Source organism: Gekko japonicus, unplaced genomic scaffold (assembly GCF_001447785.1).
Source record: "Gekko japonicus isolate JY-2015 unplaced genomic scaffold, Gekko_japonicus_V1.1 scaffold1139, whole genome shotgun sequence".
NCBI classification, from domain to species: Eukaryota; Metazoa; Chordata; class Lepidosauria; order Squamata; family Gekkonidae; genus Gekko; species Gekko japonicus.
The window spans coordinates 119,340-143,865 of record NW_015172591.1 but is presented as its reverse complement, the minus strand read 5'-3'; the positions used below and the strand labels follow the sequence as shown (position 1 = coordinate 143,865).

General features: G+C 47.5%; 1 protein-coding gene across 1 annotated transcript in view; it reads right to left on the bottom strand.

The window, feature by feature from the left end:
• Nucleotides 1–3,550: 3,550 nt before the first annotated feature.
• KANSL1L (KAT8 regulatory NSL complex subunit 1 like) overlaps nt 3,551–24,526 on the bottom strand; it is a 49,370-nt gene continuing 28,394 nt past the window's right edge. Inside the window, exons 6-15 of the mRNA XM_015421520.1 lie at nt 19,292–19,436; nt 17,212–17,322; nt 15,375–15,509; nt 14,461–14,588; nt 10,878–11,002; nt 8,819–8,873; nt 7,237–7,346; nt 5,629–5,782; nt 3,963–4,264; nt 3,551–3,869 (exon numbers count right to left, since the gene is read on the bottom strand). Coding sequence (XP_015277006.1) covers nt 4,016–4,264; nt 5,629–5,782; nt 7,237–7,346; nt 8,819–8,873; nt 10,878–11,002; nt 14,461–14,588; nt 15,375–15,509; nt 17,212–17,322; nt 19,292–19,436 — 1,212 coding nt within the window. The 3' untranslated portion in view covers nt 3,551–3,869; nt 3,963–4,015. The remainder of the gene's footprint in view (nt 3,870–3,962; nt 4,265–5,628; nt 5,783–7,236; nt 7,347–8,818; nt 8,874–10,877; nt 11,003–14,460; nt 14,589–15,374; nt 15,510–17,211; nt 17,323–19,291; nt 19,437–24,526) is intronic.

Genomic DNA, 24,526 nt, shown 5'->3' with positions numbered 1-24,526 from the left:
AAATACTGACAGTCCTTTGTGTAGAAATATTTCAGTACTGTGAAACTGTCCGCAGAAGTGAGTGGCAGCTGGATATGAGTGGCACGGGTTGCAGAGTAGCGCGTACAGATGCCTCATAAAAAATTCTGTAATTTCAGATCAACAGCTGTTATGCTGCTTGTTCTTGGAGAAGTATTGTCAAGCAAGTAATACAAATAAGGTGCCTTTTGAATGGAAAACTGAACCCTTTTCTTCCTCTCTCAGAGCTATGAGGAAAGGTTGAGGGAGCTGGGTATGTTTAGCCTGGAGAGGAGACGACTGAGAGGGGATATGATCACCATCTTCAAGTACTTGAAGGGCTGCCATCTAGAGGATGGTGCAGAGTTGTTTTCCGTTGCCCCAGAAGGTCGGACCAGAACCAGCAGGTTGAAATTAAATCAGAAGAGTTTTCGGCTAAACATGAGGAAGAACTTCCTGACAGAGTGGTTCCTCAGTGGAACAGGCTTCCTCGGGAGGTGGTGGGCTCTCCTTCTATGGAGGTTTCTAAGCAGAGGCCGGATGGCCATCTGTCAGCAATGTGGATTCTGTGAACTTGGGCAGATCGTGAGAGGGAGGGCAGGAAGGGCTGCCTCAGTGCTTAGTTCTCGTGGCCCTTTCTTACACGCCCAGGGAAATGCCGATGTTACTTTGGGGTTCAGGAAGCAATTTTTCTCCAGGCCAGTTTGGCTGGAGATCCTGGAGGATTTTTATCATCTTCTGGATGTGGAACGGGGGTCACTGGGTGTGTGTGGGGGGGGAGAGGTATTTGTGAATTTCCTGCCTTGTTCAGGGACTGGGACTAGATGAACCTGGAGGTCCCTTCCGACTCTACGGTTCTGATTCTAAATACAGCGACACGGCCTCATGTTTAGGGGGCAAGTGATAGGAGGGCTCCGCTTTTGCTGACACCTGAGCGGTGCAGGAGGGATTGACGGTCGGGAAGCCTCCTCCCGTCCTCCCCTTTGCCCTGCCTGCACAAGGCATAACAACTTTCAAGGGGGGACGGACCTCACTTCGTAGAGTTGGACGGTGAGGAGAGAGCCGTGGTGCTGTCGGTCACGACCCAGGACTTAGGGGGCTGGATGCGGAAGTAGCCCAAAGGGTCCAAATGAGACCTAACGCAAAGTCTTGAAACAGGCGAACTGCGGAGGATACTGGAGCAGGGGCCGTCTCACCGACGAGTGCAGCTGCCGGGATGGGCGAGTCACCTCCACAGCTTCAGCCTTCTGCAGCATAAGCTAGTCTTATAGGAGACGTGAACCACTGACAGCATGACTCAAATCACTCATAACCCCCCCCCCCAACTAATACAATGGCTTTAAACTAAAGTTTGGGGGGGGAGTGTGTAGAGATTACAGGCGTTCCCTTAGCCTGGAGGCAGATGAAGCAGGGAGGGACACAGACTGCAGGCAAACCACAAGCGACTTTTTGTGTTGTCTCGCAAAACCACTGAAACACACATGCGAAGCGGCCTTATTCTGAATCGGACCAGTGTTCCATCAAGGTTGAGATGGTCTACTCCGGAGGTGTCGGACTCATTTGTTATGAGGGCCGGATCTGACATAAATGTCACTTTGTTGGGCCGGGCTACGTGTGCCATAAAATGTAATGCCAGGTGCCGGAGATACTGCAGGTAGAAAGAACAGCAACTGGTAAGCTCCGGGTTGGTGTATCCTCCCTGCAAGACCCCGTGGGCTGGAAGGGGGGTGCAGAGGAAAACCCACATGGGTGGACCGGAGAGCCAGCAGTGCAGCGCTGGGCAGACACTCCCGTGCCCCAACAGAGGATCGTCTGTACCCCCCCTTCACCTGCGAACACTGATCCCCGTGGCCATCCGGGACAGCATCCTTGGAGCTGCAGGCCGAGTGGAGGGGGATGAAAGCAGTGGCTTTCGACTTACCAGTCCCTGAAGTGAAGGAGTTCTGCTTGACTGCTGCAGACGAGGTTGTCCCACCGTGCTGAAGCTGAAGTGGCTCCGCCCACCCACCCCCGAGCAGTCTCCTGTTCCCTCCCTCGCACCAGTTGCTTGCAGGCCACATAACAGTCCTGGATGGGCCGGTTCCGGCCCCCGGGCCTTATGTTTGACACCCCCGTCTACTCAGTGGCTCTCCAGGGTCTCAGGCTGAGGTCTTTCACATTCTACAGCTACCTGGTCCTCTTTAATCAGAGATGCTGGGGATTGAAGCTGGGACCTTCTGCATGCAAAGCAGAGGCTGTGCCACTGTGCCATGGCCCCTCCCCAGTGGGCATCAGCAAACAATTTCAGCAGTGTAAGACAACAGCAACGGCACAGGAGGGAACCCACAGATTAATAAGTTAGCCAAATGCTTAGAGCTCTTCCCCCCAACTACTGCTGCGGTCTTACGCTACTCGAGTTGTGAAAGTGGTTTAGCAAGACAATCCGGGAAGGAGCTACTGTTTGCCTAGTCCCGCTAGAAGTCACAGAACTTAAAAAACCTCCAGAAAATAGCTAGCAGGCTACAGACTTTCATTTCCATTGCATGTTATGTACGCGTGTTGTGCCGATAGTATCCTGATTTCTGGAATTCGGTTGGCCCTCCTAACGAGTACCCTGTGACACGGTCCGTCTCCTGATTAGGAACCTCACGCCATCAACTCCAAGTATAAAGAAATAATTTTTAATTGTAAAACCTTGGCATTGAAAATGGCCGCGTTAGATATAGGCAAGATTCAAGTGCTAATTCACTGGACAAATAAGTGTTGTTTAAAAAAAGAAGAAAGAAAGCTAAAAATCAACATTTGCAGTAAACTACAATCTAACATAGGCTGTAGTGCTGAAATGCAACAGAACATTTCCCCAACATCCTGTGTACTTCCTCTCCGTATAGGGTGGGGAGACACTAAAATTGGGCCGTCGACCCAAACAGAGCTTAGTTCTGGACATTATATTGCAGAAAAGCAGTGATGCTTTTTTGAATGCCTTCAGCTGTGCCTCACAGAAGAGCTACTGTCTTCGCAGCAGTGGGTGGCCATTCGGAACGAGCATCTCTGAAGCCTGTGCTACATTTTCGATGCCGTCCCCTACAGCACCGCTAGAAGGTGGAAATAGCATTCCAAACACAGGAATTTGGAGTATGCCAATAACTTGGCTGTCTTTATGTATCTGAAATTGCTTTATCTGTAATGTTGCCTTATTCGGTTTCTGCTTCTCTATATTATGTACTGCTGGGTATGGAACAGACGCTTGTGCTGTTCCACTGTAACCGAGGGCACGGTTTTAGGCCGGCAGAGGGCTCGGGAAAAGATTTCAAATCAGTTGTGGCTCTCTCAGTAACCTGCAGTAGAAGGTGAGCGATAAAAATATTCTACATTTAATAAATATTTTCAAATAGCAGTTCCAGCAATGTAGGATTTGGATTTCTCCATCCTCTCCATTGTGAAAGAAAGAAGAATAAATTGCTTAAATTGATTTCCCGTTTCTTTGTGTAAAATGTTTAGGCTTTCCCTTTTAAGAGAACTCAGTAACTGTATAGCGCATGGCCAATTTGCAAAGGCCGACTGCTCACCCGGGTAAAAAGGTGTCCGTAAAGGGGACAAATATTTTATGCCACACAAGCCGACAGATACCCCCCCGGCACTGTGCCAGGTAGCTTTTCTGAGGTCAGTTGAAATTGTTGCTTTGCTAAGTAAAAAAAACATATATATATATCCTGCTACGCTGTACGTGTGCATGAACATCTGAAAAGAAGACTAGTTTAAGATGGTGCAGTAAGGGGGGTTGTAGTTTAGGATCATCCGTTTTTGACGTATGGGCTGTTAGATTTCCAGATTGGAAGGGTTTTTCCTTGGGGTTCAGGATAAAATGAATGGCCCTTGTCATCTCCCTCTGCCTGTCAGAGATAAAGACAAAAACACAAGTGTGGTAAGTATCCATACTGCGAGTCGAAACGGCTACTGCTTGTGTGGGCGGGAAAACATTTTACCTCACGTATCCTTTGCCCAGACTGGCTTTCTTTATCGGCCACTTTCTCTTCTGTCACCTCTGTCTTCTCACGCCACCGGTTCCCAAGGCAACCTGGTTGCCATCTGCCAGCTCATCAGCAGACCTTTTCCTGTGCTGTTCATGGTAGTTTGGCAAAAAGAAGGCAGCCAGTGAGGCACAGTCAGAGTCACTGCGGGTGGGCAGAGCTGAACTTTCTTGTGGAACTGGCATCTGCTCTTGGCATATTAAGGCTTCTGCCTCTTTCTCCTTGAGTGGAAAAGTTCGAGGTTCCCACAAAATAGACTGGGGGGGACAAAAGAGAGACCCTGAACAAGGCAGAACACGGTTTTCAAGTGCCATTCCGAACAATAAAACAAAGGTCTTCAAATGTCATGGGGCAGAGAACAAGCTTTCAACGGGGCTTAACTATAAGCACATTGTCTAACTGTCACATTCTTATCCCACCCTTTCGCTTAAGAGCCACACGGTTCTTTCTCCCCTTCTCTATTGTATCCTCATAACGACCCTGTGAGGTTAGGCTGAGAGAAGGGGACCGGCCAAAGGTCACCCAGTAAGAGTCAGGAAGGAATGAGAATTTGAACTTGGGGGGGGGGGGCGGCAGTGGGAGGGCTTCTGGAGTTCTGACCTCACTGGTGGACCTCCTGATGGCCCCTGGGTTTTGGGCACTGTGTGATACAGAGTGCTGGACTGGATGGGCCACTGGCCTGATCCAACAAGGCTTCTCTTATGTTCTTATGTCTGGGGCAGTGGTGCTCTGTATTCTTGGTGCTTGGAGGGCAACAGTGGGAGGGCTTCTGGAGTTCTGGCCCCACTGCTGGACCTCCTGATGGCACCTGGGTTTGGGGCACTGCGTGATACAGAGTGTTGGACTGGATGGACCATTGGGCTGATCCAACATGGCTTCTCTCTTATGTTCTTATGTCTGGGATAGTGATGCTCTGTATTCTTGGTGCTTGGGGGGGGGACAGTGGGAGGGCTCCTAGTGTCCTGGCCCCACTGCTGGACCTCCTGATGGCACCTGGTATTTTTGGCCACTGTGACACAGAGTGCTGGATCGGATGGGCCACTGGCCTGATCCAACATGGCTCCTCTTTATGTTCTTAACTTGGATCTCTCTGGTCACCATCACCATCACTAACTCATCAAATGTTAGCTCTGAAACCATCCATTCCAAGAAGGCTATATTGAAAACGCTGAAGACAGGTGGAAACTGATGTCGCCCTTTGATGATGGAGGCCAGCTCAGCTCACACTTTAGGGCCAGGCGCGATGTGACGGCATCCTTGCGGCCGCCACCGCCCTTTTGAAGTCATTTAAAAATGCTTCCAGGCCCTGACCCTGGTGATCACAGCAGACCTTTTTCTTCCCCCTCCCCTCCCCAAGGCCCCAAACACCCCCTACATTGGGTCAGCCCCTCTCCTTGCTGAGGGGTCAGATCTTAATAAATAGTAAACACTAAGGCTTAACACTTAACATGAATGCATTAAGAATATGTTTACAACCCCGTGCTGGGGAGTGCAAACTAAGACGCAATGGAAAAGAGCTGGACGAGGATTTAAACAAATTATATTTATTTCGCTGATGCCAAGAGGAACCCTCAGCCGCCCACTTAAACCCCACTATCACAAGACGCATTTCTATCCTTACTTCTTGGTTTCTTTCTAACGACGGTGGTACGCTGGAGCAGAGAGAGCCGTCGGTTTCTGAAGCATCAGCAGTGGCTTCGCCAAACTGGTACGTGAGGTCAGAGTTGTCGTGTTTCAACGCTGTGTCGTATCCCTCCGAATTTCGGCTATATGTTCTACAGCGAAATGAAAAAAGAGCTCTAGTTTCTTCCGGACCAGATGGATGATGGAGAGCCAGTTGCTTTCCCTATCTTAAGTGGATACATTCGGATTTCTTACATGGGTTTTTTTGAAAGGCAAGCTAAACATTGAACGTCTCCATCAAAAACCTGAAAGTAAGTCTCTATATTTCCGTAAGAACATTAGATGAAAAGAATGCATTTCTTTCAGGCGTGGGGTTGCCAACTCTGGGTCTAGAAATACCTAGAGATTTGAGGGTGGGGTTTGGGGAGGGGAGAGACGTTTGGGCCCCAGACGTCTGTGCTCGTAAAGTCATAATCAAGAGCCTTCTTTTGCCGCCAAGTCGCAGCTGGCTTACGGCCACGCCTCATGGAGGTTTCCAAGGCAAGAGATCAGCAGAGGTGGTTTGCCGTTGCCGGCCTCTGCGTAGCGACCCTGGACTTCCTTGGGGGTCTCTCATCCAAACACTATCCGAGGCCAGCCCTGCTTAGCTCCCGAGATCTGACCGGATCAGGCTATCCGGGTCAAGGCATACTTAAGACTAGCCACGGTTAATAATCCAGCTTCCGCCTGAGAGAAACAGCCTGCTTGCCTTTAGGCCAACAATTAAACCATAGCTGGTACAATGAAACCATCACTCTGCATGACGTTTAAAGGGAAAGGTCTCCCTTGCTCAAAAGCCAGTCAAATCTGACTCTAGGGGTACGGTGCTCATCTGTTTTCAAGCCGAAGAGCCAGCACTGTCCGAAACGTTTCTGTGGTCATGTGGCCGGCATGACTAGACGCCGAGGTGCACGGAACGCTGTTACCTTCCCACCGAAGTGGTACCTATTTATCTACTTGCAATCTCTTGCTTTCGAACTGCTAGGCTGGCAGGAGCTGGAACTAGAGACGGGAGCTCACTCTATCATGCGGCACACTCGGGTCTCGAACTGCTGAACTACCGACCTTCCACAGCAGTTCAGTGTCTTAACCACTTAAGCCACTACAAAATTCAAGGCTCTGCCATAAATTTCCCTTATTTATCCATCGATTTGGATCTCTAATGAAATTTTCCCTTTTCCATTCTTCTTGCCTATACATTTAACTACAAAACTTATATACACAGCTATTTCCATTCTAACTTAGTATTTGTTAACATCCCTTCAGGTGTTTCAATGCACACACAACCCTTTCCCACTCGTTATGATACCAGGGGCAGATCGGCTTCACTGCATGTGCAACTGCGGCGCCAAACTCAATGGGAAAGTGTGCTCAGGTGAGCATGCTGTGCGGACAGTGGAACTCGCTGGGGTGGGATCCATGAGGGGGCATTGGCAAAGCAGTTTGGCAAGCGCCTCGGGATTCAGAGGACCTGAATATTCGTTCTTGAAGGAACCAATGACACCCTGTCCTCGGCCCATAAGCAGTGAACAAGGATGGTTGTATGCAGATCTGAGAGGCCACCTGCCTGTTGCGTTTGGGCCACTGGCACTGCTCCCACAGTGACCACCGGGCTCTCTCTTTCTCTTCGTATTTTGCATGCCGTGAAGAATACGCTTCGTCGGACAGGTCTTCCACCTGCATTTCAAGAGCCCAAGTGGCAAATGTTGTGAAAGAGTGAAGAAGCAGCTTAAAAGAAGATCGCTCACAGGCAGTGTTCCCTCTAAGCTGAGTTAATGTGAGCTGGCTCACAGTTTCTTAGCCTCCGGCTCACGCATTTTTGTCCTAGCTCAGGAAGGGAGGGCTCCAGAGCAAACTCATTTGTGCAGCAGCCAAATTGCTCTCTCACAACTTGAATGCCAGGAGCTCACAAAGCAGAGTTTTTGCTCACAAGACTCCACAGCTTAGAGGGAGCATTGCTTACAGGTTATTATCACTGCAATACACATGTATGACACACCTACACACACACACACACACACACACACGACTACAGGTAATAAAGTAAAACAAATCCATTCCTTTCTGAGTCATTAAGCGCTCCCTGGGATAGTGAGGCATGAAAAAGTGAAGGCCATCCGTCTTTTAAAATAACGCAAAAGCCGAATCGGCTGGTTGTTAAGACCCCAATTGTACTTAAGTGCCATTGAGAAGAGGAAAGAGCCCATAAAAACAAAGTCCATGAGGCCAGCCAGTATCCGGCTTAAGTCTTCACAATGCAAACAAGGAAAGAAATGAGGCAATAAAATGGACAGAGAGGCACCTCCCATTTTTGGCCTCCCTATTATTGCTGCTGCATGAGACCCCTGTGGCTTGGCACTGGCCCACTCATTTCCTGACTGTAGGAACCAAAAGGGAATATACTGCATGGCCATACCACCCGGAACATGCCCTATCTCGGAAGCTAAGCAGGGTCGGGCCTGGTTAGTACTTTGTATGTATGTATTGATTTAATGTTATTTATTATCTGATTGACTTATGTTAAGATGGTATTAAATTTAATGTTGTGAGCCGCCTTGAGCCAAACACACTGGGGGGGGGGGGAGAATCTAAAAAGCCACAGAGAAAGGACTTTCCGGCTCAAAGGTTTAAGAATGCCGCTTGCAAAATTCCACATGTACGTATTTGATCTTATCTCTGGAATGAACAGCAGTTGAATAATAGACTGCTAAGTGCGGGCACATCCTCATTTACACATTATATTAAAGGTAAAGGTTTCCCTTGCTCAAAAGCCACTCGAATCCGACTCTAGGGGGCGGTGCTCAGCTCCATTTCCAAGCCGAAGAGCCAGCGCTGTCCGAAGACGTTTCCGTGGCCATGTGGCCGGCATGACTAGACGCCAAGGCGCACGGAACGCTGTTCCCTTCCTGCCAAAGTGGTACCTATTTATCTACTTGCAATTTCTTGCTTTCGACCTGCTAGGTTGGCAGGAGATGGGACCAGAGACGGGAGCTCACTTCATTATGCGGTACTCGGGTCTCGAACTGCCGACCAACCGACCTTCCAGTCTACTGTTCAGTGTCTTAACCAATCAGCCATCGCAGCTTTTGCTACACATTATATTACACAGCAAAGTTATATATCATCCGATGGGGGGAAATACGGTCTACCTTTTCTTCATCTTCATGGAGACTTGCCAGAGGCACAAAGCTAACGGTTCTCCAGCTGTTGGTGAGAAAAGCATCCTTAGTGCGGGAGACCTGAACAAAACCCATTTTCTCAGAGTGTGAAACATGACTTCTCCCAACAAATGCCCTTCTTCAGCAAATGAACTAATTAAATTCACTTCTATGGCAAATGTTTGTGTGATTCAGAGCCATGGGGCTGCAAGTGAACATGAACTTCTCTCTGGCCCCAAGCGAGGCAGCATTTTGCTTGGGCGCAGGCATACCTGTGATTTAACTGGATGGTTGGGTAGCATGACAGAGTTTGGTACGTGTCCCAAAGGGAGGGGTGGGCAAGCACAGTTCCTTCGGGCTGCCACACGCGCCTCCCCCCAAACAACAGTGCTGGCAGCAGGGAAGGAAGGCAGGCCGTGACTGCTGATCTGCCTCTTCCTAGTGCTACACAGACGTAGGAGAGAGAGCCAACGTGGTGTAGTGGTTAAGTGTCAGACTAGGATCTGGGAGACCCAGGTTCGAATCCCTGCACTCATGCCTAGGGTTGCCAAGTCTGAATTTCGCCGCAGCGGGGGACTCCTGGCTGGCGGCTGGAGTGCGCGCAAAGCGCGATGTGCCCGGCGTGGTCGCGTCACTTCCGGGTGACGTGCACGTCGGGGTGGGGTTCCCCCCGGGGCCCGATCCGCCTGCGGCGGGGAACGGGCCTCTGGGGCGGGGGTTTCCCCGCCCCCCCGGGGGGATTTGGCAAGCCTACTCATGCCATGGAAGCTCACTGGGTGACCTTGGGCCAGTCATGCTCTCGGACCCTAACCTACCTCACAGGGTTGTTGTGAGGATAAAATGGAGGACAGGAGAACACTGTAAGCCACTTTGGGTCCCCGCTGGGGAGAAGAGTGGGGTGCGAATGAATGAATTAAATAAACATAAGCCATGCTTCATAGGGGAGGTGAGCCACAGACCTCAGGAAAACTGCTCACCGCCCTCCTCTCCCTTGTTTCATCCTCACAACAATCCTGTGAGGTACGCTGGGCTGAGAACAAGTGACTGCCTCAAGGTTACCCCGTGAGCGTCATGCTTGATGGGAATTTGAACCCAGGTCTCTCCAGTCCTAACCTGGCATTCTAACCATTATCCCGCACTGGCTTGGCTGTAGTCATGGTGGGGGACAGACAGTGGGACCATCAGTAGCCAAAACCATAGGTTGGGCTAGGCCTACAGAGCTCAGAAGCAATACTGGCTTTAAAAAATGTAGTTTAAATGTGGGGAAATGACTTTTTCTTTGATTTATGCCTTATATCACAAAACCTGTGATGAACAGAGGCATTATTGGTACAAGGCTTGTAAGGCGAAACAGCTTCTCGGCTACGGAAAGAACTCCTGCAATGGATGTTCCAGCCAGGTGGTGGCAGTGTGGCGATCGACATACGGGTCCTGAAGCCTGGCCAGCAAGCAACCGTGCGGGAAAATGATGGGGCCAGTCAGAAGACGTCTACACCGGGCAGTGACGGCGCGTGCAATTAAAATGAATATATGTTGTCTTCCCTATCCCCTACAAACATTGTTAGTCCCTTGTCTATATTGAGTAACTGTACATCGCTTTGAGCCCACTGGGGAAAGCGATTAATAAATGGAAAGCATTATTATTAGTAGTTATATATACGGGGATTTATTAGCCTTCCAGCTGTTTTAAAATTTGAAAATTGGTCACTTGGTTCATGAGTTATAGCCCAAATTAAAAGTGGTAGGAAAAATTGGCTTGGGCATTTTGACGACATCATGAAAACCTTATGCTACCAATCAGAATGGATTACCATATCCAAATATAATATATACATATACACCTTTCGGGGGTGGGGACACAAATATGTTTTGCCAATCTCTCTCCCGCCAGAGATCACAGGATGTCAGAGAGGGATGGTCAGTTACTGGGGACCCGAAAGCAGACTGCGCGGCAGTGGCAAGAGAGGACAATTAGCCCACAAACTCTAGGGATGGCTCCTGGATGGGCAAGTCCAGTGAATGAAAATTAAGCAACAACAAAAAAAAGTACCTTGGAGTGAGAATCTCTTTGTACTGCAGCTTCTCCAGTTTAGATGGGGCAACCAGCGACATCGGGATAACGATGTTATCGATATCGTAGGAGCTCTCACTCCTCAGTCTCCGTCTTGAATTGAGCTGTTTAAAAATAATTGGAGATTTTCTGAGCTTACAGTGTGTAGAAAGTTAAAAGGATATTTTGATGCCACGGAACTAGTTGAACGAACTAGCTTTTAAAATGTTGAATAATTAGAATGATGTAATAGACAAAATATTTCTGTTATGGTGAAATATAATAAATCTCTCTTTTAGCAATTATTCACATGCTCTGTCATTTCTTTTTCTGTATGGCATAATGCAGTTTCCCAACATTTGACCAGTTGACTTCCAGCAAGGTACACTGCTGGAAGAACATGGTACGTGCTGACTTCCCGCGATGTGCAAAAGACAGATATTCCTGCTAACATTAGTAAGTTTAGTATCACTTCCTGGAATAGTGTATAATCCCATCCCAGCAAAGTTCACTGGAAAATTTTCAGCTCCAAAGTATAGATCAGTTCTCAGTACTTTTAATGTAACACTTTTTTCCAAAAAATCTGTGCTCTTTCCCAACACCACCACTTATGGTGGATGTTTGCCTTCTTAGAACAAAACCAGTACCCACATCATAACAAATTCTGATTTTTTAAAAAAACTTTTTATGGTGAACAGTTTTTTAAACCACTTTGGCTCCTTAACATCAGGGCAATTCATAGATACAGGGGCTTGGTCATTTAGCCCATCCAAAACGTCTTTGTTGAGAGGAAGCAATCAAATGAATGTCAAGTGGCTATGAGCCACAAGGTATAGATAGGAACTCTCGGTCTGGGGCAAGTGATGTTCTGTATTCTTGGGGCTTGGGGGGGGGGCAACAGTGGGAGGGCTTCTAGTGTCCCCTGGCCCTCCTGGTGGACCTTCTGATGGCACCTGGTATTTTTGGCCACTGTGTGACATAGTGTTGGACTGGATGGGCCATTGGCTTCTCTTATGTTCTTATGTTTATGTTAAGTATTTAAACCAGATATTTGATTAGAACTGTAACAAAAGAAATCCTGGAACTACAAGGATAGCCTAAACAGAAAAAAAAGTACATGCTGTTGGGAAGCTGGGAGAAACACAATTTAATTTATGGGGAAAGCAATCCTAAACAGGTCTACTCAAGAGTAAGCTCATTTTATTGTATGAGCCCTGCTTCTTGGCAAGTGTTCTTACGACTGGAGCCACTATTTCTAGAAGTAATGTTCAATATACAGAAACATGTTACATTATAAAAAAATTTTTTTTAGCTAAATCACATTTTTACAATATTTTCAAATCAAGAACTGGATTTTTTGCTTTAATTCCCATACAGGATTCAACCAGGTGGTGTACTTAAATTGGGCCCCTGTAAGTCAATGTATCATATTCTTTCTGAAAACAGAATAATTATTCCATCTTGGGGAAAAATTGGGAAAATATTTAGAGACTTCAATCCCATTCAATGCCAGCATTTGGAAGAATGCTCTCCGTAACTTCATAAATTTGAAATTAAAGGAAAGTATATCATTAATGGTCCCGCTCCCTAACCAGCAGAAAATGTTTACGGTGGAAGGAGATAAACAGAACATGCATAGGAACTATAAAAAGAGTCCGTTATTGTTACTAGGAGGCAAGGCAGGGAGTTTCTGCTCCTAAATAGTGTGTTTGCATCTCTTGTCCTGAAGGGCTTGGGAATTCAAAAAGCCCTTAGTCTTTCCTGTGTTTGCTTGACAGATGAGACCATAACACAATAGAAAGGCAGGTTGCCACCTACACAAATGCATTGTTTACTGCGGAATCTTTGTCCATTCTATCAACAGAATGACATTCCAAGCTCAGGTGGGATTTTGATAAATGTCAAGGCATCTGTGCCGTGTCTGGATAGCCCAAGGCTAGCCCGATCTCATTGGGTCTTGGAAGTTAAGGGGGGGCTGCAATAAATCGGCCGCGACTTGATGGCCCTTCCCACCACCAAAGACGTCTACCACAAGTCAGGTTCCTGAAAGTTCAGTTCTTGTTTCAAAGGACTTTTTAAAAAGTGTCTAGAAAGTGTCTGGCAGTTTCATCCATGCAGGGGGGGGGGAAGTCAGTTCTATACACGCAGGTGGCTGTTGCTGTTTTTAAGGGAAATTGCCTTTTTCATCCAAATATGAGCTCATTCGTTTAAGAAAAATAAATATTGCATACTCCAGTAGCAAAACTAAATGTCGACTTTGTTTACAGTGGGCTTTCTTGAGGCCGAATCTTTTTAAAAAGCAATGGGACCCTACGTTTGAGCATTTTCATGCTTATACTCCGAAGGTTTAGAATAAGGGCCCTAGCTCCTGTCCAAAGCAAAATTTATATCACTTCTGCTGCAGCCGCTGTGCATCTTGAATCCTAGTCCAGATATAAGGTATGGATGGAACACTCTGTCTGGGGCAGTGATGCTCTATATTCTTGGTGACCAGGGGAGGGGGGGGCAACAGATGGAGGTCTTCTGGAGTTCTGTCCCTGCTGGTGGACCTCCTGATGTCTCCTGGGTTTGGGTCACTGTGAGACACAGAATGTGGGACTGGATGAGCCACTGGCCTGATCCAACATGGCTTCTCTTATGTTCTAGATACTCCTGGCAATACTGTGAATGCACTACACCACACCGTTTGAAGGACTGTCTTTTTCCGTACATCCCCGTGCACCAACTGTGGTCATCAGGCTATCCCACCGCTTCGGGTGACCAGTTTGGCATCTATCCAAGCCTGGGACTTTTCCACTGTGGATCCAGCTCTGTGGAATGGGCTTTCTGAAGGGGGGGGGCGTCCCTTCCCTCGAGATCTTCAAGAGGTTCTGCAAGGCCTGCCTGTTTGCCAGGGCTTTTGAGAGGGCCCAACTGCGGTCATCTTTAAGGGGGGAGGGGGAGAGGTTTGGGGGTTTGCTATTTTAGTTTTGTTTTTAACTATTATTGTAAGCCGCCTTGAACCATGAGGGAAAGTGGGATATAAATGTTTTAATAAATAAATACTGGTAAAGGCCAGGATGGGGGTGTCAGAGACTTAGGAAACCCATCTGACAGCATAGTTCTAAGCAGATTTGCACATGGAATCCTACTGAAGTCTATAGAATGAGAAAGTATTCTTAGGATGGTACTGCCACTCATGTACAATGCTTTCAAATAAGGGGAAGAGCAACACGAAGGGGGCCCTTGCCCAGGGGCAGAATGTTCTAACCCCCCCCCCACGTCCCAGGGTTAGCAAACTGGCTTAGCCATGGGCCTTGAGACCATACTTTAAGAACATAAGAGAAGCCAATGTTGGATCAGGATCCATAAAAGGACTTGTCCTTTTATCCCATGATTTTTGAGCTTACTTAGGAGCCTTTGATGAGGAACTTTATCAAAAGCTTTCTGGAAGTCAAAGTAAACAATATCTATTGGGTCCCCCTTGTCCACATGTTTGTTCACTCCCTCAAAGACAGGATCTTCCCTTACAGAACCCATGCTGAGTTTGTGCCACATCACTTGACGAGGCTGTCAATCCCCCGGTTCGTTAATCTTAGCCTACCTGTGATGATGCACCATCACTAGACCGAGAGACGTCACCGTTGGTAGTTCCTGTAAAATGGTTATGGGGTTCCTGTTCTTCTTGCTGGAAGGGAAATGCTTCAAATCTGTGGTTGCTCTCTCCGGCCACTAAGAGAAAAAAATTATGTATCCATAAATGTTTCTAAATGTATTCTAAGCAACCAATACAGTACATCAAAACACACAGAGGAGAGCCAGCGAGGTGCAGTGGTCAGAGTGTGTGATGAGGATCCGAGGCACCCAGGTTTGATCTTGGCCATGGAAGCTTGCTGGGTGACCTTGGATCCATCACTCTCTTACAGCCTAACCGACCTTATGGGGTTGCTGTTGTGAGGACAAAATGGAAGAGGGAAAATTAGGTTGTAAACAGCTAGGGTTGCCAAGTGAGAATTGAGCCGCAGCGGGGAACTCCTGGCTTGCGGCTGGAGCGCACGTGCCGCATCCACGTCACCCAGTAGTGACGCAGGCACGCCGGGCACGCCGGGGGCGGGGCCACGACCATCCGAGGGGAAACCATAGAGTTGAAGGATACAACGTACCGTTGCAGAGCTAAGAATACATCTGTGGGGATGACAAGCAGGCCTCCTTGGAAACTTAGAAGATAAGGGGTGCAGAGTTCTACCCCCCCCTCCCCATTAAGTACTATTCCAGATAATGGTGGGTGGGAAGGAGAAAAGGAAGCAGGGAAAGGTGAGGATGTGGGAACTCCCAGGAGGAGGAAAAGAGGAAATCGTGTGAGTAGTGGGATACAGGAGAGGGTTTTGCCAGGGAGAGGGAATGAGGGAAAGATGAGCATGGATAGAGGTAGTTATGGCTCACGGGGCAGGTAAAGGAAGTGCTTTGTACTAATGTACCTCCCCATTTTCCTTTCATTTTTAAGGGAAAAATGCTCACCAATTGCTGTCTCGCTGAAATGTCTTTTCTTCCTTCCTTCTGGTAGCTGTGCAGTTATTTCTGACAGAGGCTGATGGTTGGAACTGGGCTGGTGTCCATAGCGCCACTGCTGAGAAGCTTTGTACTGACTATAGTCTACAAAAGAATAAGCATTATTTTAGTAATGTTTCTTCCTTATTAAAAATAAATATACAAGGAGGTCAAATGCATTCTTGTGAAACCTCAACCTACCTGCAACCAATAATACAAACACACCAAAGTGATAAGTTGTCGATTTTTCAACATGGATATATTTAATTCAGTCTTCTATAACTTCTATAGTGACATACATTCTATAACTTCTATGATGCCAAATGTACATCCCCAACAGTGACTTAAATCCGGGTGAATGTGTTGTTAAGTACAGAATGATACATCAGAAAGACAGTATAAACCAGAAGAGCCATTATTAGTTTTGCTTATTTTCAGTAACAAATGAATTAAAAGTGTTTTTTTAAAAACATGCTGTACACTCAGGATTTATTCACCATCCACAGATGGGATAAGTTTAAGATTTGCAGAACACATTAAGAGTCTGGGTGCATTCTTGGACCAAACCTTATTATCAGAGGAAGCAGGTTGAACAGTTTTTAGAAGAAGAGGAGAAATTGGATTTATACCCTGACCTTCACTACCCAAAAGAATCTCAGAGCAGCTTACAATCTCCTTTCCCCTCCCCACACCAGGCACCCTGTGAGAGGTCGGTGGGGCTGAGGGAGCTCTGAGAGAACTGCCCTTGAGAGAACAGCTCGGAAATAACTTGTGACTGACCCAAGGTCACACCAGCAGCTGCATGTGGAGGAGTGGGGAATCAAACCCGGTTCTCCCAGATTAGAGTTCGCGTTCTTAAGCACTACACCAAACTGGCTCTTCTTTCAATTAGATCTTCCTTGAAAGTTGTTGGTGTCGCCCTTTGTGGACTTCTCTGATGCACCCAAGCTGATCCATGCTCCTGTAAACTTCTATGTTGGACAACTGTAACATGCCATACATGGGACTGCCCTTAAAAGACAAATTGGAAGCTCCAACTCACGAAGAATGCAGCTGCCATTCTTTTAACTGGGGTGGGTGGCTGAGAACATATCACACTTGACTTCTGAAACCTTGCCTATCCGCTTCCAGGCTCAACTCGAGGCATTTAAAGCCCATCATCATCTGGGTCCGACGTACCTAAAGGATACCGTCTGCCCCCGATATAAAACTGGAGGCCACTTAAGCTCCCCATGTCAGTTCCTGCTCACAGAGCTCTCCTGTCGATCTGTGTTCTGTTCAGTTCTACTTATTGGGCCCACAGACTGACGGAAGAGGCTAGGCGAGTTCCGTCGCTGCCAATTTTTTATGAAGCCCTGCGTAGCTGTTCTGTTTCAGAGGGCTTTTAGCGAAGGACGTTGAGTGTTTAGATTTTGACAACGGTCTGAGCTTCGTAACTATTTTTAATAAAGTCCGTCGTGTGCTTTTGTGGGTTGTTAATGTGTTCTCTGGTTTTATTGTATTTTTGCCTGGGGAAAGATGGGATTAAAATGTTTTAGTTTTTTTAAAAGACCGTTTTTTAAATCTTTGAGATTGTCAGCCCCTGAAAATCCTGCTTTTCTGCGAAACTAAAAGGGGTGGGGGGTGAGGAATAAGCTTCCGATATTTGTTTCAGCTGCTGTTTTTCCTCCCCCAAACCGCGGCCCTTCCTTTTTAAGAGTGCAAGCTGCCCAGTACATTTATATGCCTCGTGAATTCTCATCAGTTAACAATGAACATACATGGGAGAAAAAAACAGCCTGGAACGGGGAACGAACAGACTGCATACCATTAGGTGGAGACATTTCAAACTCCAAGCCCAGGGTGGCCGTTTCGAAAGGGTCTCCTCTGACGTCACACTTCTTAAGCAAGGCTTTCAAATGCACATGAAGCGGAGTATCTGAAAGAGACAGAGCTGTGTTACACGAAAGGGAATAAAACTCCCTACCAAAGTCTGTTTATAGCCACTCGTACGTGCTCTGAGTATGTATCTCACGGCTTATTCCAAATACTAATTCACCAAGTGCCCCGACCTGGATGGTGCAGGCTAGCCTGATCGTGTTAGATCTTGGAAGCTAAGCAGGGTCGGCCCGGGTTAGTATTTGGATGGGAGACCATCAAGGAATTCCAGGGTTGTTACGCAGGGGCAGGCCGTGGCAAACCACCTCTGCACACCTCCTGCATTGAAAACCCTACAGGGTCACCAGACGTCAGCTGTGACTTGAGGGCACTTTCCACACCCATTCATCGAGTCAGAGCCCGATGGCCTGGATGTATACAGGCACCATCTGAAGGGATTTCTCCAGTTGTGGCAGCCTTTTTTCCCTCTTCCCCTTTACTGTGGGAATCAACTGACTGTACCAGAGAGGATTTTCAACAGTCTCAGACTGAAAGAAGGTTTCGTTTGAAGCAGGTCACTGTTAAATTAGATATATTTACAGTCAGATTACTGAATTGCCGAGCTTTGACTTTTCCCTTGCGTCTGACACCTTGGTTCTTGGCTCTTATGCTCTACATGAGGTAGACTCTGAAGACATCTTGGAATCCCCAGCCGGGGCAGAACACAGCAGCAAAGGGTCCGCCACCCAGAACACATGACTCCGGTGCTGCGTCAACTGCATTGGCTACCTATTTCTTGCTGAGCCCAATACAAAGTGCTGGTTATTAACTTTCACAGCTGAGGACCCGAATGATAAAAGGGTTGGAACACTTTCCCTATGAGGAAAGGTTAAGGCGCTTAGGGCTCTTTAGCTTGGAGAAACGACGACTGAGGGGTGACATGATTGAGGTTTATAAGATTATGCATGGGAAAGAGCAGGTAGAGAAAGAGGTACTTTTCTCCCTTTCTCACAATACAAGAACCCGTGGGCACTCCATGAAATTGCTGAGCGGTCGGGTTAGAACAGATAAAAGGAAGGACTTCTTCACCCAAAGAGTGATTAACACTTGGAATTCACTGCCACAGGAAATAGTGGCAGCTACAAGCATGGACGGCTTCAAAAGGGAATTAGATAAGCATATGGAGCAGAGGTCCATCAGTGGCTATTAGCCACAAGGTATAGATAGGGACTCTGGGGCAAGTGATGCTCTGTCATCTTGGTGCTTGGGGGGGGTCAACAGTGGGAGGGCTTCTAGTGTCCTGGCCCCACAGGTGGACCTCCTGATGGCACCTGGTATTTCTGGCCACTGTGGGATACAGAGTGTTGGACTGGATGGGCCTTTGGCCTGATCCAACACTGGCATCTCTTATGTTTCTTATGTTCTTATGACCCTCATAGATGCATGCAGGTGGGTAGCTGTGTTGGTCTGAAGCAACAAAAGTCACTCTGTTCTTGCTAATACCCAGAATTAAACTTTGTTGGTATCTCTCTCCATGTGCCACCTAGAGCTTGGCAGCCCCACATATTGGATTATGCTGAAGGCTAATGTGATGCCTCTAATTTCCCACAGGCTACTTCACTGACACCCTCTTTCAGAGACCCCTTGTATACAAGCACCAACTTTCTGATGTCTCTTCCTTTTTTGCATCTGCCAATGAATCCAGGATCAAAATGCAGCAACCATTCTCTGTTTCATAACTGTTACTCTTGGGGTATAGGGTGTGTGCGTGTGTGTGAGAGGGAGAGAGAAGAGAGGGAGACTCTACGTGTTTAGAATACACCCGACAATGGAAGTTCCTTTGCTAACGTCAGTGGAATGTGGACTGCACCCGAGGAAAGTTCAGCATGGAAAAATATTATTCTGCTGAAGCCCTTTTTCCGAAATCTTTCTTCCAGTATAGGGCGTATTCTATCATTGTTTCAAAACATGACCGGTGCTACAACATACTGTTAAGAACGGATCCTATATACAGCAAGGACCCATTTTACCTGATGGAAATGATAAGACGGGATGGAACGAGGAGTCAAGTTCTAACATAAACTGCTTGCTGGGGTGCTCGTAACTATTCCAAGTGCCAGCAGGAACCACCTTCTCTGTGGTAGAATGAAGCAAAGCATCTCGCAGTGGCGTAGCCTGCAAGGAGATACATGGATTTTATTTAAGACCAGGCCAGGTTTTATATAAAGCTGAAGGGAAATATGTAATTTATTTTCCACTATAAGATCTGGTCATTTGGTCAAGGGAACAAGTTCCGGCTTTCATCACAGCCTCTTTTTTACATTATAGAATGTGCTAGAGCAAATTCTGTTGTCTGACATTTAAACAATTTACCTCAGAATGGGGAGAAACATTTACCAAACCATCGTGAGGAGAGAGAAAAACAATATTGCTGCCCAGACTGCATTAAGTAGCTGATTATGCTGATTCTTTAGCTTTCTAATTTTTAGCATAGAGAAGTCTCTTTCAATTGCTCACCTCATGTGCTGCAGAAAAAAATTCTATAGAGAACAAATAATCTTACTACGATTTTCAACAACTCCCTGACCCTTCTCTGCACCCAGCATTTTAATTTATGGCATATTTCACATATAAATTTTCAAGAGAACTTATGCAAACCAATGTGAGAAACTAAATCTAGTATTCAAGTGCCTAGCCTTAAAGCTTAATTACCTGGCCTCAACAGCTATCATCGTCTAGTAAATTCCAAATCAAACTATTTGAGACTATGCTAGTTAAGTCATGGGAATCGACAACACTATTCTTCAGTGGCTCCCATACCTTTGACTGCATGGTCAAAAATGTTCTGAGATCTCAGCATTCAAATCTGGCATCAATAGTGTCATGTTATAGCTACATATACAGATTTCTCAGACGAACGAGAAGTGCTGCAATTCAGGAATAGCAACACAGCTCAGAAATGAAGGGGAACAGTCGAAGAATGTGTTACTTATACTAACTGCACAAACCGTAACTGTATATCCACTCCCTTTTTTTAAAGACGGGGGGAAAGTTGCTCAAGAATACAGAGAAAGAAACACAAGAGAGGAATGATCCTGCCCTATTTTCTGCCATAGTGCAGCCATACCCCCCCCCCATCATATCCTGATTTAATGGCACTAGAGAAAGAAAAGGAGATTTACCAAGCAGGGCCTGAGTTATTCCAGCTGTTCCAGTCACCTATGTGACCCAAAGGCCTCCTAAAGACCTCTGTTGTCTCAGAATCAACTGCCTTCAAGAGCAGGATCGCCAGCCTCCATAGGGTTGCCATTCTCCGTAAAGAAAAGGAGGTTTACCAAGCAGGGCCTGAGTTATTCCAGCTGTTCCAGTCTCCTATGTGACCCAGCCTCCATAGGGTTGCCATTCTCCATGGGGCCAGGGTATCCCTTGATTTTGGGGGGGCCCAATCTGTCGTGGCCCAGCTGGCCAGTAGGGGAAGCCCCAGCCCCGAGAAGTTCCCTCCTGGTGCCATGACATCACCCAGGAGTGACATCATCACATTTCTGTAAAGTACTGGGTTCGCCACACGAAATGCTCAGACTACGACATGCCTTCAGACGCGTTTATTGTACTTCACAACAAGAAGAATACAACGGCTTTGCAAGGCCAACTATATACATTCCACCTGGCACACCTATGGTCCCATTGGAGGGTTTGAATTTCCCACCAAGGTTCTATTGGTGGGCTCGAGGTGGACTAGGATCCGAGGTCCCCTTTGTGTTTGGGGACCAAGCTCCTGCTAAGCCACGGACCCCTGGTGGTGGTCCGCGTACATAACAGTTTCCAACATCAGGGGTGATGCTCTAGATTTTGGGGGAAACTCTATGGTTTTTGAGGACCAAAAAACCCATAGAATTTTGCCCAAAACCTAGAGCGTTGCCCCCAACATTGGAAACGTTATGACATCACTTCTGGGTGACGTCATTGCTTTGTTAGTGCGCAAGAGGCACTCACAAAGGATCATAAGTCCCCCCTGCTGGCAGCTAGGTAGGACCGGGTTCTAAGGTGGCATCTCCCTAAGACTCCAGGTGGCATCTGGAGATTTCCCACTATTAGAATTGATCACCAGATGACCAAGATCAGGTCCCTTGGAGAAAATGGCTGCTTTGGAGGGCGGACTTTATACCCTGCTGAGGTCCCTCCCTTCCACAGGCTCCACCCCCCCTCCCCAAATTTCCAGGAATTTCCCAACCCAGAGCTGGCAACCCTACTTCAAGAGACACTCAGAAGGCAGTATTAAAGGCACTGGCTATTTAGACGTTGCGTGGAAACTCTCCATCTGGGAGACGGAGCAAACGGGATTTAGCTTTTCGTTGCTAGGAGGCAGTCATTCAGAAGAGATTTCACGGGTTGGGAGGGACAAACAATGGCCCCACTATGGGGCCAGGGCTGGGGCTACGTCAGTCATAACTCTCCCAGTGAAAGTAATTTTTGTAATTAAAAAATGTGAGGAGGGTTCGGAAAGGGGGGGGGGGGGGATAAACAGTGTAGGGACGGGGCTGGGTATAGCTGAAAACAGCACATTAGAAGAGGGGGACTGAGTCAGACACATTTTGTTAAGTTCTTGGCGTAACGCATTGAGATACTCTTTCATCAGTGCCGCCTGTATTTAATCATGCTGACCTGCATTTATTACTGCTACTTGTACATAATTCGCTTAACGCAAATCCAAAATAATGGGCGCTTTCACACACACACACACACACTAAATAACACACTTTCAATGCACTTTGCAACGAGAGGTGCCAGCCTCCAGGTGGGGCCTGGAGATCTCCCGCTTCTACAGCTGATCTCCAGCTGATAGAGATCAGCTCCCCTGGAGAAAATGGCTGCTTTGAAGGGGGGGACTCCGTGGCATCGTACTGTGCTGAGGTCCCTCCCCTCCCCAAACCCCTCCCTCTCCCGGATCCACCCCCAAAGTCTCCAGGTATTTTCCAACCCAGACCTGGCTACTGTATTTGCAACTGGATTTTACTGTGTAAAATGTCAAAGTTCACTTGCAAACAGTCACTGTTTAGCACGTGCAAAAGCACCCTTTAAAGTCTTCGTACTGGCAGAATTGTATGATTTTATTTCACTTTCAATCAAACCTTCAGGAAGAGGGAATCCCCCCCCCTTATCAAATAAGAGCGGTTCAAAATAATCAATATACTGACATATTTGGGAGGAAGTGGAGAAATAAAACAGGCAAATAAATTAATGGCCTGGAGAAACCATTGGCCCACTGGAAATTTTCCCAGTGGCCTTAATGAAGAAGAGGAGACGGATTTATACCCTGCTCTTTACTACCTGAAGGCGTCTCAGAGTGGCTTTCCCTTCCCCTCCCCACCACAGACACCCTGTGGGGTAGGTGGGGCTGAGAGAGCTCTCTCGAGAACTGCCCTTGAGAGAACAGCTCTGAAAGAACTTGTAACTGGCCCAAGGTCACACTAGTAGCTGCATATGGAGGAGCGGGGAATCAAACCCGGTTCTCCCCAGATTAGAGTCCGTTCTCCTAACCACTACAACAAAGAGGAGGAGGAGGAGATTGGATTTATACCCCGCCCTTCAGTTGGAGTCTCAGAGCGGCTTACAAACTCCTTTCCCGTCCCCTCCCCACAACAGACACCCCATGAGATAGGTAGGGCTGAGAGAACTCTTTCTAGAACTGCCCTTTCAAGGACAGCTCCTGTCAGAACTATGGCTTGCCCAAGGTCATCCAGCAGGTGCAAGTGGAGGAGTGGGGGATCAGATTAGATTCTCCCAGTTCTCCCAGATTAGAGTCCACGCTCCTAACCACGACACCAAACTGGCCAATCCACCCCTCTTTGTGTTCTGCCAAAAGCAACTGCTACCGGTTAGGCTGCTTTTCCACAATACAAAATTTCTTTTTTCCCCCCAACACAGAACATAAACCCAGGAGGGATGTTAGGGTCACAGATTTATTTTTTGCTCGGAGTTTTATTGCTAAGGATAGAAGCCTTTGATTATTTCCGGCCTCACAGCGGCAGGAGCTTTGTCAACTCATACTGTTATTTTCTCAGCAGCAACCAAGGAACATCACAACCAAGCGTGAAAGATTTGATGTTTTCGGGGGGGGGGGGCAATTTTCATAGAGATAGAGCAGAATGTGTTGCATCAACATTTGTTTGAAACAAAAAACCTGAGCCAGAAAAATTCAATTGCATTCCCCACAATCCCATATTTTTCACATTATCTGTGCCACAAAGCTATTGCTATGACGGGATCTATAAAAACAGAAGACTTGGCACTGAGGGAAGGGAGCTGACTGTGAAGAGGACAAGACTATCACTCATCTCTGAAACACGCTTTTATCCTAATCAAAAATGCGCTGCACATCAGACGTAGTCTTAAATAATGTTTGCAGACAGTCAGAATAGCTTGAGACAACTTGCTGCATAGCAAAAGGCCCTGTGGTGAGCTACACATTTTTTTGAGATAATTTCCAGCATAACAGTTCCAAAAACCTTACAGGCCACTAGAAAGAAAAAAACCAGTAACCCTATAAATGCATGCAGGCCATCTTCCTTGGCTATCTTTTCCTGATTCTGTCACTTAGAGAGCCAGTTTGGTGTAGTGGTTAAGTGCGCGGACTCTAATCTGGGAGAACCGGGTTTCATTCCCCACTCCTCCACTCGCAGCTGCTGGATGGCCTTGGGCAAGCCATAGTTCTGGCACAGCTATGCTTGAAAAAGAGCAGTTTCTGTCAGCTCTCTCAGCCCCACCTTCCTGACAGGGTGTCTGTTGTGGGAAGGGCAGGGGTCGTTTCGTAGAAAAAAAGCTAGGGGAACTCATTAGCATAACTCATTAGCATATGCCACACCCCCTGACATCACCGGAAGTGTGTCATAAGGCCACACCCCCTGACATCACCGGAAGTGTGTCATAAGGCCACACACCCCGCCCCCAACGGTCCCGGCCGCCGTCGCTGGCCTTGCAGCTCCACTGCCGAGCCCCATGAGGGGCCCGGCGGTGGACCTGCAAGGCCGGTGGGAGTACAAGGAAGCCCCGCGAAGGCCCTCCCTGGCCCCAGGCAGGCAGGGGTGGGGAGAGGCAGGGAGGAAGCAACTTACCCTCCCTCTTCTCCTGCCTCCTCCTGGCTGAATGAGGGCTGGAAGCGGGGCGGCCGGAAGCAGGGGGCGGGGCTTCGTCATGTGCCCCGCCCTCCGTACCTCACCCGGGGGAACTATGTTCCCCCGCGATCCCCCCCCCCGAAATGACCTCTG